At 44.7% G+C, this 14,447-nt stretch overlaps 1 protein-coding gene across 2 annotated transcripts in view; it reads right to left on the bottom strand.

Annotated features, from left to right (window-relative positions):
- The window catches only part of LOC117520001 (hemicentin-1), a 103,513-nt gene extending 99,254 nt beyond the window's left edge, over positions 1 to 4,259 (bottom strand). For both annotated transcript variants that reach the window (XM_034181293.1, XM_034181294.1), the window contains exons 1-2: positions 3,835 to 4,259; positions 3,368 to 3,625 (exon numbers count right to left, since the gene is read on the bottom strand). In XM_034181293.1, the coding sequence (XP_034037184.1) occupies positions 3,368 to 3,625; positions 3,835 to 4,075 (499 nt within the window). In that variant the 5' untranslated portion in view covers positions 4,076 to 4,259. The remainder of the gene's footprint in view (positions 1 to 3,367; positions 3,626 to 3,834) is intronic.
- Between the last annotated feature and the right edge of the window lie 10,188 nt (positions 4,260 to 14,447).

The following is a 14,447-nucleotide window of genomic DNA, read 5'->3' as shown; positions in this document are numbered from 1 at the left end:
ATAAAGTATTTTGTTGTCACGTACAATGTTTGGCGAAATTCTATCCTAGGTCTTTTGGATCCTTTGGATCTATGAAGCTTAAATATGAAAAGTATCGGTATTGATATCAGCGATACTGGGCCTGCATTTACTTGGTATCAGATCAATTGCCGGTATCGCCCACCTCTATTGTCTAGTATTCTGCTCATGTTGTGGCTCACCTGGACAGGTAGATATGTTCTCCTCTTTGCTGACTTTTTCATACAACATTTTACATTTACTGCAATTTTTGGAATGAATAACTGACTTTACACTTTGCTAAATATCTGCACATACAGTGAGGAAAATAAGTAGTGAACACCCTGCGATTTTGCAAGTTCTCCCACTTAGAAATCATGGAGGGGTCTGAAATTTTCATCTTAGGTGCATGTCCACTGTGAGAGACATAATCTAAAAAAAAATCTGGAAATCACAATGTATGATTTTTTATTTTTTTTTTATCATTTATTTGTATGTTACTGCTGCAAATAAGTATTTGAACGCCTACCAACCAGCAAGAATTCTGGCTCACACAGACCTGTTAATTTTTCTTTAAGAAGCCCTCTTATTCTGCACTCTTTACCTGTATTAATTGCACCTGTTTGAACTTGTTACCTGTATAAAAGACACCTGTTCACACACTCAATCAATCACACTCCAACCTGTCCACCATAGCCAAGACCAAAGAGCTGTCTAAGGACACCAGGGACAAAACTGTAGACCTGCACAATGCTGGGATGGACTACAGGACAACAGGCAAGCAGCTTGGTAGAAGACAACTGTTATGATTATTTATTCGAGAGTGGAAGAAACACAAGATGACTGTCAATCTCCCTCGGTCTGGGATTCCATGCAAGATCTCACTTTGTGGGGTAAGGATGATTCTGAGAAAGCTCAGAACTACACAGGAGGACCTGGTCAATGACCTGAAGAGAGCTGGGACCACAGTCACAAAGATTACATTAGTAACACATGATGCTGTCATGGTTTAAAATCCTGCAGGGCAGCAAGGTCCCTCTACTCAAGCCAGCACAAGTCCAGGCCCGTTTGAAGTTCACCAGTGACCATCTGGATGATCCAGAGGAGGCATGGGAGAAGGTCATGTGGTCAGATGAGACCAGAATAGAGCTTTTTGGAATCAACTCCACTTACCATGTTTAGAGGATGAGAACAACCCCAAGAAAACCATCCCAACCGTGAAGCATGGGGGTGGAAACATCATACTCTGGGGGTGCTCTTCTGCAAAGGGGACAGGACGACTGCACCATATTGAAGGGAGGATGGATCGGGTCATGTATTGCAAGATTTTAGCAAACAACCTCCTTCCCTCAGTAAGAGCACTGAAGATGGGTCATGGCTGGGTCTTCCAGCATGACAATGACCCCAAACACACAGCCAGGGCACCTAAGGAGGGGCTCCATAAGAAGCATTTTAAGGTCCTGGAGTGGCCTGGCCAGTCTCCAGACCTGAACTCAATAGAAAATCTTTGGAGGGAGTTGAAACTCCAAACCTGAAAGATCCAGAGAAGATCTGTACAGAGGAGTGGACCAAAATCCCTGTTGCAGTGTATGAAAACCTGGTCAAGAACTACAGGAAACATTTAACCTCTGTAATTGCAAACAAAAGGTAAAATATTAACATTGATTTTCACAGGTGTTCAAATACTTATTTGCAGCAGTAACAAACAAATAAATTATTAAAAAATCATACGGTCTGTCCAAAAAGTATCGGACCTTTTTATTTTTTGCAAAAACCATATGGATTTGAATCACGTGTGATTGCATCAGCCAAGCTTGAACCTTCGTGCGCATGCGTGAGTTTTTTCACGCCTGTCGGTTGCGTCATTCGCCTGTGAGCAGGCTTTGTGTGAGCAGTGGTCCACCCCTCTCGTCGGATTTTTATTGCGAATAAATGTCTGAACGATTTGGAGCTTTGCTGCATCAAATTTTTCCAGAAACTGTGAGAGACCTCCAGCTGGACACCATTCGGAAAATTTAGATGGCTTTCAGCAACGATTTTATCGGGATTACACAGATTAAGGCAGGGGTGGGCAATCATGTGCCATGAAGGGCCGAAACACTGCAGGTTTTCCTTTCTACCAATCACCTCAGCAGGTGATTTCATTAAAGATCAGGTGTCTCAGCAGGTGATTTCATTGACTATCAGGTGTTTATGTTCAGAGGAGAAGCTCATCAGCACCCACCTGTTGAGGTGACTGGTTGCAAGGAAAACCTGCACTGTCTCGGCCCTCGTTGCCCACCCCTGGATTAAGGAGTGCTCCAGCCGGTTTAAAGACCGCCCACAGCGTCTGAGAGCACGGCGCGCTCCGAGCGCCGATCGACAGGCTCAAACCCCACTCAAACAACCAGATCATTTCCAACGTGAAGGCTTTGTTGATCCGGGACGTCGTCTAACTTTCACAAAAAAGGCAGAAGGCGTGGACATCAGCACTTTTTCGGCACATTCTACTGTTACAGGAGTTTTTTTCATGGAAAGAGAAGCGGATGATTGCGCCACCATGCCGCTCATGGCGTGGAACAAAACCACCTCCATGTTGGTCTCGGCTTTCAGATGGCTCAGACGGCTTCCGGTTGCTTTTCAGTCGTGTGAGTATCTGAGAAATTGTGCATGAGCTGGACATGCCCCAACATGTCCTGTGAGGCTTCATCACGGCGTTGCTTTGCGCCATGCGGCTCTGCCGCGACGCGTGGAGTTCCTCCGCTCCTCTTTCCATGACAAAAACTCCTGTAACAGTGGAATGTGCCGTTCACTTAAGCCAGTGGTTACAAAAATATTCTTTCCACTCGTATCGATCTTATGAGAACAATCACCTTCAAATGGTCAATAACTAAATCACAGGTCAAAAAGGTCATCATCAAAGAGCACCGCGACTGTTGCTCTTTTTTGTTGTTCATTTTTGCAAACTGCTATGAAAACATGACACAGCTTCCATGTTTTTTGATGGGATCTGCTGAAATGGTGAGTGACAACTCAGCAGTAAAATGAACAGAAAGTTTGTGAAGAAGAGAACTGGCAGCTTGATAATAACTGCTGAGGTCTGGTGGAGACACCAGTGTCTGTTTCAGAAAGCTACAGTAACAGACCAGTTTTGTTGGACACACTGTCAGTCTCCTTACTGATGGTGGAGGCTGGAGTTTCTTGAACAGTGGTTTCGGTGGTTGTTGGCTCAATGCACAGCGTGTTATTGGCTTCAAACACCCACTGTGATATGAGCGTTCCATTGGATAAAGTGCAGTTTATGAATCTAAAACCTGTAAGTGAACAGAAAGCTCAAATATCAGTCAGGATTATCAGCATCCAGCTGTTTGCTGCTCACGTTGTGGCTCACCTGGACAGGTAGATATGTTCTCCTCTTTGCTGACTTTGCTGATGTGATTGCTGACTGTGCAGACAAGTCGTCCTGAGAGACCTTGTTTCAGAGTGATGTTTGTGGTCTCATTGTGTCCTGAGAGGAGGTCAGCGTCTGTCAGTGTGCGTCCATCCAGAGTCCACCTGTACTGACTGTCACCTCCCTCAGAGGAGCAGGACGCCCTCATCTCCCCCCGGGACAGACACTCAGAGACCAGCAGGACAGAGGACACAGGAGCTGAGACAAAAACACCAAACTGGTCAAACTGTGAAATCCTCAGAATGTTGCTCACAGAGACATTTCAATCAGAAATACACGAGACACTGAGTGCAGCTGATTATTGATATGAGACATTTTACAAGTGGAAATATAAAAGCATCAACTTTCATTTTATTATTAAAAATAATTTTATTGTCTCATAAAAGTAAAATTTAAATAATAATTACCTTGAATGAATAATTGTAGAGTTCGCTTCCCATACAGTTTTCCATTTGAATTATACATGTTAAGAACATATTCACCACCATCACTTCTGCTCAGGTTATTTATCCTGAATGTTCCATCACTGGGAGTGAAGATGGATCTGCTTTCAATCGCATTCAATAAAAAACTATACTTTATCCCAATGAGTATTAATGTTGATTTTTTAAACCATGCAAATTTCTGTATTTCTGAGGCGCTCGTCATCAGCCGGAGAGACACAGTTCCTCCTAAAGCTCCGTAACACTGAGCTCCATTCTGTCTGCCATCACAGTACGTTTCCTCACCTACAGAAATTAAAAATATAAGTTGTAAGAACTCACAAATGTAACCAAGCTGCTATTATAAAATTAACTGCTGTTTCATGTATTTGCAAATGTTAACGAAGAAAAGGACAAACACAGTCACTCAAGTGAAGTCAGATTGCTGCTTGTTCCTTCTTTGTATTTTTTATACTTTCTGGAGAAAGAAGTCTGATTTTCTACTTTGATAACTCTCTCTCATCCATGATGCCTCTGGATGAGACCTGGTCTACAGACTCAGGCTCACACAGGGTTCCAGGCTGGAGAGGTTCAGTTCTCGACTCTGTTCTGGAGCTCCTGCTGGCTTCAGCTTGACACCACTGACACCTCCTCACCTGTCAGAATCGCTGCTTTCATCCAACTCATCTCAGTGGCAGCTGGTGAAACAAAATCTTGGTGGGCTGGTGTGCCAATAGATTTCCCTGCCTGATCACAGGCTTTCAAATGAACAGTCGGAAAATTACTACAATTCAACAATAATCATTCAATGTCCTTCTCAAAATCAGCATTTACATGGATAAAGTTAACCATTTACAGCTATATTAGGCCTCATTTATCTGTCTGCAGGAGACCTTGTGTGTGCGTGTACAGGAGCTTTTAACAAAAGCATAATTAGCATTTTATTGCATGAAATAAGTATTTGATCGCCTAGAAAAACAGATCTTAACAATTGGTACAGAAACATTTGTCTGCCATTAGAGAGTAAACTGTGCGTCAAAAACTGATTTATGGCCCTGTCAGCCAATCAGAATCGACTACGTCACTAAGCCCCGCCCCTAATCCCGCCCCTTATGATGTCACAGCCAATAAGAATCGACTATGTCACTATGTCCCGCCCCTAAGCCCCGCCCCTGACCACGCCCCTAACCCCTCCACTACTCCCGCCTCCAAGCCCCACCCCTGGCTCCTCCCCTAGCCCCACCCCAAGCTCCGCCCCTAGCCCCTCCCCTAACCCTGCCCCGAAGCTCCACCCCAACCCCGCCCCTAGCACCTCCCCTAACCCCGCCCCAAGCTCCGCCTCCAAGCCCTACCTCCCCTCCCACCCGGGTCTAATATTTTAATGTCATTTTATTTCATGAATTAAAGAACGATTAAAAAAATACCTAGATCTTTTTTAATGTATTAAAGAATTAACTAATTCTGAAATAATTAAACATAAATCAGTGTCTAATATTTAATACCCCTTTAATATTTTTTAATTCTTAAATTAAAGCGCGCCCTTTTATGGTTTTTAATGCCTCAATTAAAGAAGGATTAAAAAATACCCGTATCTTTTGCACAATTATGGGAGGTTTTCTTCAATTTAGTGATTAAACACGAATATTTTAATACCCCTTTAATATTTTTTAATTCTTAAATTAATGCGTCTCCTTTTCTGTTTTTTAATTGTTAAATTAAAGAAGGGTTAAAAATAACCGTCTCTAGGCTGTAACGGCTGTAAGTCTTTGCAGCAAGACGGTCAAATACCCACGCATAGAGCTCCTCACGGAAACATGACCTCACGGCTGTAATACCTGTTGCAGACGCTAGCTGTGTGCGTGTGTGTCTGTCTGGGGGTGTGTGTGCGTGTGTGTGTGTGTGTGTGTGTGTGTGTGTGTGTGTGTGTGTGTGTGTGTGTGTGTGTGTGTGTGTGTGTGTGTGTGTGTGTGTGACCTGCGCAGCGGGGGTGTCACGCCGGATGGTCTTTTATAACATAGTAGAGAAACTTGAATGCGCACAGAGAAGATATTTTAAACAGAGCTCATTTAACCCCGATAAACGTGGCAATCTCTGTTTTGATGGAAGGCGGGGATGATGCACGACCGGGGTCCAGCCGACACTCTCCCATGACGGGAGGTGGGGCTGCTAATGTCATCAGGAGACCGGCTTTTAACAATATCGAAATCAGGCAGCCTCTAAATTTCCACCGCGTCGACGAAATTCCCGACTACGCGGAATTTTATCGTAACATCGTTGGGACTCTTCAGAACTTGGTCGAAAAGGCTTTAACACACGCCAGGGCCGGGGACTTTATACAAATGGAGATTCGTGGGGACTCAGTCTACAACGAGGCCGCTTTGATCAGCTCATATAACGACGCGGGTGATGTGACGGGCTTCCAAAATCTTCTAGAACGATTGATACAATCGAATTCCAACGTTTTATCCGACGAGTCTCTGGAATTAGTGGTCCAAGTCTTCCGCAACCAGAACGGCGTGGGGAAGCGCAGAATAGATGACCTCCTCCATCATGGGGTTCTGAGGAAAAAATCCAAATGCCTTAATATCGTGTATAATTCTGACAACAGTTTATGTTTCGCGATAAACCTCGTTCAATTATTGAATCCTCATCTGACTACGCACGAGGCGGAGCAGCACGGGCTGGCGTTACAAATTAGCGTCGGATTAACGGCTGCTACGCCGGTATCTTTAGAGCAAGTGGGAAAATTTGAAAACATTCTGGGTTGTAAAATTGTGGTGTTTTTCAGAGCTGAAGGGGAGAGAAAGCTGACAAAATTCCAAACAGGAATACCGGCGCAGCAGAAAACTTTTCGTTTTTCTGTTTAATAATCATTTTTACGGAATCACCGATTTAAAGAGATTTTTGGGAGTGAGATATGTATGTGAGTTTTGCTTTGAGGGGTACAATAACCCCGCCTCCCATAATTGTCCGTCATATTGTAAAATTTGTGAATCCACGCAGTGTTACGAGAAAAATAACCCGGTATTCTGCAACGAATGTAACAAGAAGTGTCACTCGCCCGCCTGTTACAGCCTGCATAAACAGCCGAAGTATCGTCCTTCCGCCGGTAAGTTCGTTAATGTGTGTGATAACAGAAAAAAATGCCCTCGATGTAAACGCAAGTATTACATAGCATTTTCTAAAAACAGCGCTCCGCACGTGTGTAAGCAGGAGAGGTGTCATATATTCAGCGAGGCTCTCCAGGAGCCGAGCGAGGGTCACCTCTGCTATATGACGCCGGTCAAAGCTGAAGAGATGCATTCAGAGAAATATGTTTTTTATGACTTTGAAACGTATGTCGATAATAACGGGGAACACGTGCCGTTTTACGTCAGCGCTGTAACAAAGACGGGTGATTTTTGGAGCGCATGGGGGACAGACTGCGTTGCCCGCTTCTTTAAACATTTTAGAACGAGAAAATTCAAGGAATACATGTTCATCGCTCACAACTCAAAAGGTTTTGATGGCTATCTGCTTCTAAAGTATTTAGTCCAGCAGGGCGTAACCCCCGCTGTGATTATGACTGGGAGTAAACTATTACTCATGACAGACGCCGCCTTTAAACAGAAATATATAGATTCGTTATCTTTCCTTACAATGCGCTTATCTCAGATGCCTAAAGCCCTGGGAATCCGGCTGAAAGACGAAATTGTCCGCAAAGGTTACTTTCCGCACCTGTTCAGTTCAGAAAAAAATCTGAACTATGTCGGACCGTACCCTGACTCTGCGGCTTACGGGGTCGCAAATATGTCAGAAGGAGAAAGAGAGGAATTTAACGCGTGGTACGTGAGCAAAAAAAAAACGCGATTTTCGATTTTAAAGCCGAGGCCATTATGTATTGTGATAACGATACAAAAATCCTGGCTGCAGCCTGCTCCAAATTTATGGCTGAATTCATCGCTGAAACACGCGTGGATCCTTTTACCTGCGTTACAATCGCCTCGGCGTGTATGAAAGTCTTCCAAACTAACTTTCTCGCTCCAAAAACGCTGGTGATCCCCTCTGCCGACAATTATAGAACGAAGCATAAAAAATATTCGGACGTGGCCGTGCAGTGGTTAGAATGGGTTGCTGAGACGCAAAACATTACCGTCGATCACGCTCTAAACAGCGGCGAGAAAAAAATAGGAGGTTATTATGTTGATGGGTATGCTCAGATTGATGGGCGGATAAAAGTGTGGGAGTTTCTCGGGTGTTTTTACCACGGGTGTGTAACGTGTTTTACACAGCACGAAATAAACCCTCTCACAAACACCTCATTCGGAGAGCTCCACACAGCGTGTCAGAAAAAAATAGCCTTTCTGCGGGCTATGCCGGGCGTCACCCTCAGCGTAATTTGGGAACATCAGTGGCTTGAAATGAGGCTGAGGGATGAGAGTGTTCGCCATTTCCTCAGCCGCAGGGGTTACCGCCGCCCCTCGAACCTTGCGACGCTTTATACGGAGGTCGGACTTGCGCGTCCTGTCTGAGGTACACGGCTAAGCTAGATGAGAGGGTCTAGTACATCACCGTTCAACTCGTCGGTGAGCTGCCCCAGATAATTACCGGTAGGCAGCGGGGTTTCACCCCACCTACAAACGTAAATCAGGTTATCGGTATCATAATACAGAATCCTGTCAGGATTTGCCACAGCCTCCATAAAACCGTACAAAGTCAAACGCGCATATGCTGTTGTAAACGCTGCGATGAAAATATTGACGGCTTTACCCGGTCGGCTGACGTACCGCGGGCCGTACCTCCATTGAACCATAGCCACCTGACTGCTGAGGAATGTTAGATATGTGACCTCGTACTCTTCAGAAAACAGATACCTGAACAGATCGTCAGCGTTTTTAACGAGCGCGGTCTGCGTCAGATTTGACCTCTGGGCGAATTTCCCCCAGAAGGAGTTGAGACAGATCTTAGCCATCTGTCGTTTTGCCGGATTGTGACTGATTTTTTCTGGGTCTAAACGAATCTTCTGATTCAGCCAGTAGTCCGTGATATATTTTTCTCTGCTCTCGGGGTCTTTATCAAATTCGGGAGGAAAACCGGAGGCTTCCTGCTTGTGTTTTAAGAAGGTGTTTATGTACCCCTCAAAGATTTTATCACTTTTTTCCTCAAAATGCCAGACTTCAAAAATCTTAGCTACAACGTAGCCTGTATCCAGAGCTTTGTGGAATTCCGGGGTCGTCCAAGTCCCAGACAGAGCTCTCTGCTGCCGACTGTGTGTGCACGCTCCCGCTTGATTATTTTCATCAGCGCAGGTGCGACACAGAGTAAACACCAGTTTACCGTGAGGAGTTCTGTGTGGGAGGACGGGGAATTTTAGCCCCCGGGGCGGATACACGACGGCTTTGATGAGCCCGAAATAAGTCCTGGGGTCTCGGAAATTTCTCTCGATAATTTCCGCATGCCCCGTGGGATATGTGAAATTTATGTTAACGTAAGGATACAGCGAGGTCACGTCGACGTAGACCCTCTCATCTAGCTTAGCCGTGTACCTGAGACGGGACGCGCAAGTCCAACCTCCGTAGAAAGCGTCGCGGGGTGTGAGGGGCGGCGGTAACCCCCTGCGGCTGAGGAAACGGGGAACGCTCTCATCCCTCAGCCTCATTTCAAGCCATTGATGTTCCCAAATTATGCTGAGGGTGACGCCCGGCATAGCCCGCAGAAAGGCTATTTTTTTCTGACACGCTGCGTGGAGCTCTCCAGATGAGGTGTTTGTGAGAGGGTTTATTTCGTGCTGTGTAAAACACGTTGCACACCCGCGGTAAAAACACCCGAGAAACTCCCACACTTTTATCCGCCCGTCAATCTGAGCATACCCATCAACATAATAACCTCCTATTTTTTTCTCGCCCCTGTTTAGAGCGTGATCGACGGTAATGTTTTGAGTCTCAGCAACCCATTCTAACCACTGCATGGCCACGTCCGAATATTTTTTATGCTTCGTTCTATAATTGTCGGCGGAGGGGATCGGCAGCGTTTTTGGAGTGAGAAAGTTAGTTTGGAAGACTTTCATACACGCCGAGGCGATTGTAACGCAGGTAAAAGGATCCACGTGTGTTTCAGCGATGAATTCAGCCATAAATTTGGAGCAGGCTGCAGCCAGGATTTTTGTATCGTTATCACAATACATAACGGCCTCGGCTTTAAAATCGAAAATCGCGTGTTTTTTGCTCACGTACCACGCGTTAAATTCCTCTCTTTCTCCCTCTGACATATTTGCGACCCCGTAAGCCGCAGAGTCAGGGTACGGTCCGACATAGTTCAGATTTTTGTCTGAACTGAACAGGTGCAGAAAGTAACCTTTGCGGACGAATTCGTCTTTCAGCCGGATTCCCAGGGCTTTAGGCATCTGAGATAAGCACATTGTAAGGAAAGATAACGAATCTATATATTTCTGTTTAAAGGCGGCGTCTGTCATGAGTAATAGTTTACTCCCGGTCATAATCACAGCGGGGTTACGCCCTGCTGGACTAAATACTTTAGAAACAGATAGCCATCAAAACCTTTTGAGTTGTGAGCGATGAACACGTATTCCTTGAATTTTCTCATTCTAAAATGTTTAAAGAGGCGGGCTACGCAGTCTGTCCCCCATGCGCTCCAAAAATCACCCGTCTTTGTTACAGCGCTGACGTCGTTATTATCGACATACGTTTCAAAGTCATAAAAAACATATTTCTCTGAATGCATCTCTTCAGCTTTGACCGGCGTCATATAGCAGAGGTGACCCTCGCTTGGCTCCTGGAGAGCCTCGCCGCATATATGACACCTCTTCTGCTTACACACGTGCGGAGCGCTGTTTTTAGAAAATGCTATGTAATACTCGCGTTTACATCGAGGGCATTTTTTTCTGTTATCACACACATTAACGAACTTACCGGCGGAAGGACAATACTTCGGCTGTTTATGCAGGCTGTAACAGGCGGGCGAGCGACACTTCTTGTTACATTCGCTGCAGAATACCGGGTTATTTTTCTCGTAACACTGCGTGGATTCACAAATTTTACAATATGACGAACAATTATGGGAGGCGGGGTTATTGTACCCCTCAAAGCAAAACTCACATACATATCTCACTCCCAAAAATCTCTTTAAATCGGTGATTCCGTAAAAATGATTATTAAACAGAAAAAAGAAAAGAGTTTTCTGCTGCGCCGGTATTCCTGTTTGGAATTTTGTCAGCTTTCTCTCCCCTTCAGCTCTGAAAAACACCACAATTTTACAACCCAGAACGTTTTCAAATTTTCCCACCTGCTCTAAAGATACCGGCGTAGCAGCCGTTAATCTGACGTTAATTTGTAATGCCAGCCCGCGCTGCTCCGCCTCGTGCGTAGTCAGATGAGGATTCAATAATTGAACGAGGTTTATCGCGAAACATAAACTGTTGTCAGAATTATACATGATATTAAGGCATTTGGATTTTTTCCTCAGAACCTCGTGATGGAGGAGGTCATCTATTCTGTGCTTCCCCGCGCCGTTCTGGTTGCGGATGACTTGGACCACTAATTCCAGAGACTCATCGGATAAAACATTGGAATTCGATTGTATCAATCGTTCTAGCAGATTTTGGAAGCCCGTCACATCGCCCGCGTCGTTATATGAGCTGATCAAAGCGGCCTTGTTGTAGCCTTTTCGACCGAGGTCTGAAGAGTCCCAACGACGTTACGATAAAATTCCGAGTAGTCGGGAATTTCGTCGACGCGGTGGAAATTTAGAGGCTGCCTGATTTCGATATTGTTAAAAATCGGTCTCCTGATGACGTTAGCAGCCCCACCGCCCGTCATGCGAGAGTGTCGGCTGGTTGTGCATCATCCCCGCCTTCCATCAAAACAGAGATTGCCACGTTTATCGGGGTTAAACGAGCTCTGTTTAAAATATCTTCTCCGTGCGCATTGCGCGGGGAGGGACTTCTTAAAGGTGAAAAAACACACGCGTCGTTAGGCATTTGATTTAATTCATCCACCGCGGATTGGACATGAGGATTAACTTCACACACGAGGAGGTTTACGGCGTTATTTAGAGGAGTCAGACGTATCTGGTTCAACGCCGCAGGACCGGACTCGTTTGGAGGCGGGGTGTGCGGGGAGTCAGGGGGCTCTTCGGTATCAGACTGGACCGTCAAATTTATAGCGTTAATCGCAGAAATGATGTAGGGGTTAATTTCTTCCGATTCTCGTTCAGCCGCCAAATTGTTAAGAGCATCATTTAGCGGTGTTAAACGAACACGGCTTAAAAGTCTCTCTCTGGACTCGATGTTATTTCGAGGCGGCGAATTTAACGCCTCGGGTAATGGGCCATCTGTTCCAGGAGCGCTCCCCGCTGAGTCGATTATTGAAGCGTTTAAATCCAATACACGTCCGAAGTTATTTTCCCGACCTGAATTCTCTCCTTCCATCTTTTAAAATCCGTACCAGGATGAATCTACCTCAAGAAAATCAATTAATATACCTCTTCAAAATGAATTCTCTAGTTCCATCGGAATAAGAAAAAAAAAAACAGAATACACATTTTCAAAAAAGTTGCAAGATGAGATTAATCCAGCTCAGAATATCTTCGAGCCTTGCGTCTGGGTGGAAAATAGACGGTCTCCCTCCACCGCATGCTGAAAAAAAAAAGAGAAAAACGTTAGTTATTAAATATTTAAAATAAATAAATACATAAACTCCGACTCCTTACCGTGTAAATCCGTGGATCGTTTTACGGTTCTCTGCCGCTGACCCACTTATCCACGGGCTGTAACAGAAAAAATCAGGTTATTCCAGAGTTTTAACCGTGATTTAATTTCAGTCGGTGTACTTACATCTGCGTGGTGAAGTCAGGGCTTCCAGCCTTCGAACTTCTTCAGGGGGCTCTGATTTCTGATTTCTAGAATTAAAATAAATAAATAAATAAAAAGCAGCACCCTCGCAAGCAGATATTCTGTAATATTTCAAATATATTACAGAGGCCGGGTCTGAACGCACTCTGGAGCATCTGTGCGGTTTTGTCTAAAAAAGACAGTTTCAGACTGCGTGCATCATTTAAAAACAGTCATTTCTATCAAAAAAGATTACTTAAATCACTTACCCTGAAAGCTGATGTGGTTTTCGCACTCTGCTCGAAGACGAGAAAACTTAATTAAACAACATGGTTTTTCAGGACCAGGGGATTTATTTTACCGCAAATTAATTCTATTTTATACCCATCGCGGGGTCCAGACGCCTTCACTCTTCACTGGTCGTAGTGGAAATGAGAGGTGACTCCTTCCCACAGGGGGACGTGACTGAGAAGAAACTTTGTTTTTTCCGCCTTCATCACCTCGGGCGGCATCTCCGATCAGCGGGTGTCCCGCAGCCCCTGATCGACCGGGTAATATCTTAAAAGAAACTGCATCTATCGTGACTAAGAATAAGATTTGTTGTTCCGTCTTCAAACAAGCCCAGCGAACGACCCCGTCATCAGGAAATCGGATGTAATAAAACATTTAAGCTTCAACCAAAGATTCAAGCTTCTCTACTATGTTATAAAAGACCATCCGGCGTGACACCCCCACTGCGCAGGTCACACACACACACCTCCGAAATACACACACACACACACACCCCTAGACAGACACACATGCACACAGCTAGCGTCTGCAACAGGTATTACAGCCGTGAGGTCATGTTTCCGTGAGGAGCTCTATGCGTGGGTATTTGACCGTCTTGCTGCAAAGACTTACAGCCGTTACAGCCGAGAGACGGTTATTTTTAACCCTTCTTTAATTTAAGAATTAAAAAAGAGAAAAGGAGACGCATTAATTTAAGAATTAAAAAATATTAAAGGGGTATTAAAATATTCATGTTTAATCACTAAATTGAAGAAAACCTCCCATAATTGTGCAAAAGATACGGGTATTTTTTTAATCCTTCTTTAATTGAGGCATTAAAATCCATAAAAGGATGCACTTTAATTTAAGAATTAAAAAATATTAAAGGGGTATTAAATATTAGACACTGATTTATGGTTAATTATTTCAGAATTAGTTAATTCTTTAATACATTAAAAAAGATCTAGGTTTTTTTTAATCATTCTTTAATTCATGAAATAAAATGACATTAAAATATTAGACCCGGGTGGGAGGGGAGGTAGGGCTTGGAGGCGGAGCTTGGGTGGGGTTAGGGGAGGTGCTAGGGCGGGGTTAGGGGCAGAGCTTGGGGTGGGGCCAGGGGAGGAGCCAGGGGCGGGGCTAGGGGAGGAGCCATGGGCAGGGCTTGGAGGCGGGACTGGGGAGGGGTTAGGGGCATGGTTAGGGGCGGGACATAGTGACATAGCTGATTCTGATTGGCTGTGACATCACAAGGGGGCGGTATTAGGGGCGGGGCTTAGTGACGTAGTCAATTCTGATTGGCTGACAGGGCCATAAATCAGTTTTTGACATAAGGTCGCTCAGTTTACCCTCTGCCATTATAGAGGTCAGACGTTTCCTGTAGTTCTTAACCAAGTTATCACACACTGCAACAGGGATTTTGGTCCACTCCTCCATACAGATCTTCTCTAGATCTTTCAGGTTTGGAGTTTCAGCTCCTTCCAAAGATTTTCTATTGAGT

The sequence above is a fragment of the Thalassophryne amazonica genome, chromosome 11 (genome assembly GCF_902500255.1).
Source record: "Thalassophryne amazonica chromosome 11, fThaAma1.1, whole genome shotgun sequence".
Lineage (NCBI taxonomy): Eukaryota > Metazoa > Chordata > Actinopteri > Batrachoidiformes > Batrachoididae > Thalassophryne > Thalassophryne amazonica.
The sequence above is the reverse complement of the archived record's forward strand: the minus strand, read 5'-3'. Positions and strand labels throughout refer to the sequence as shown.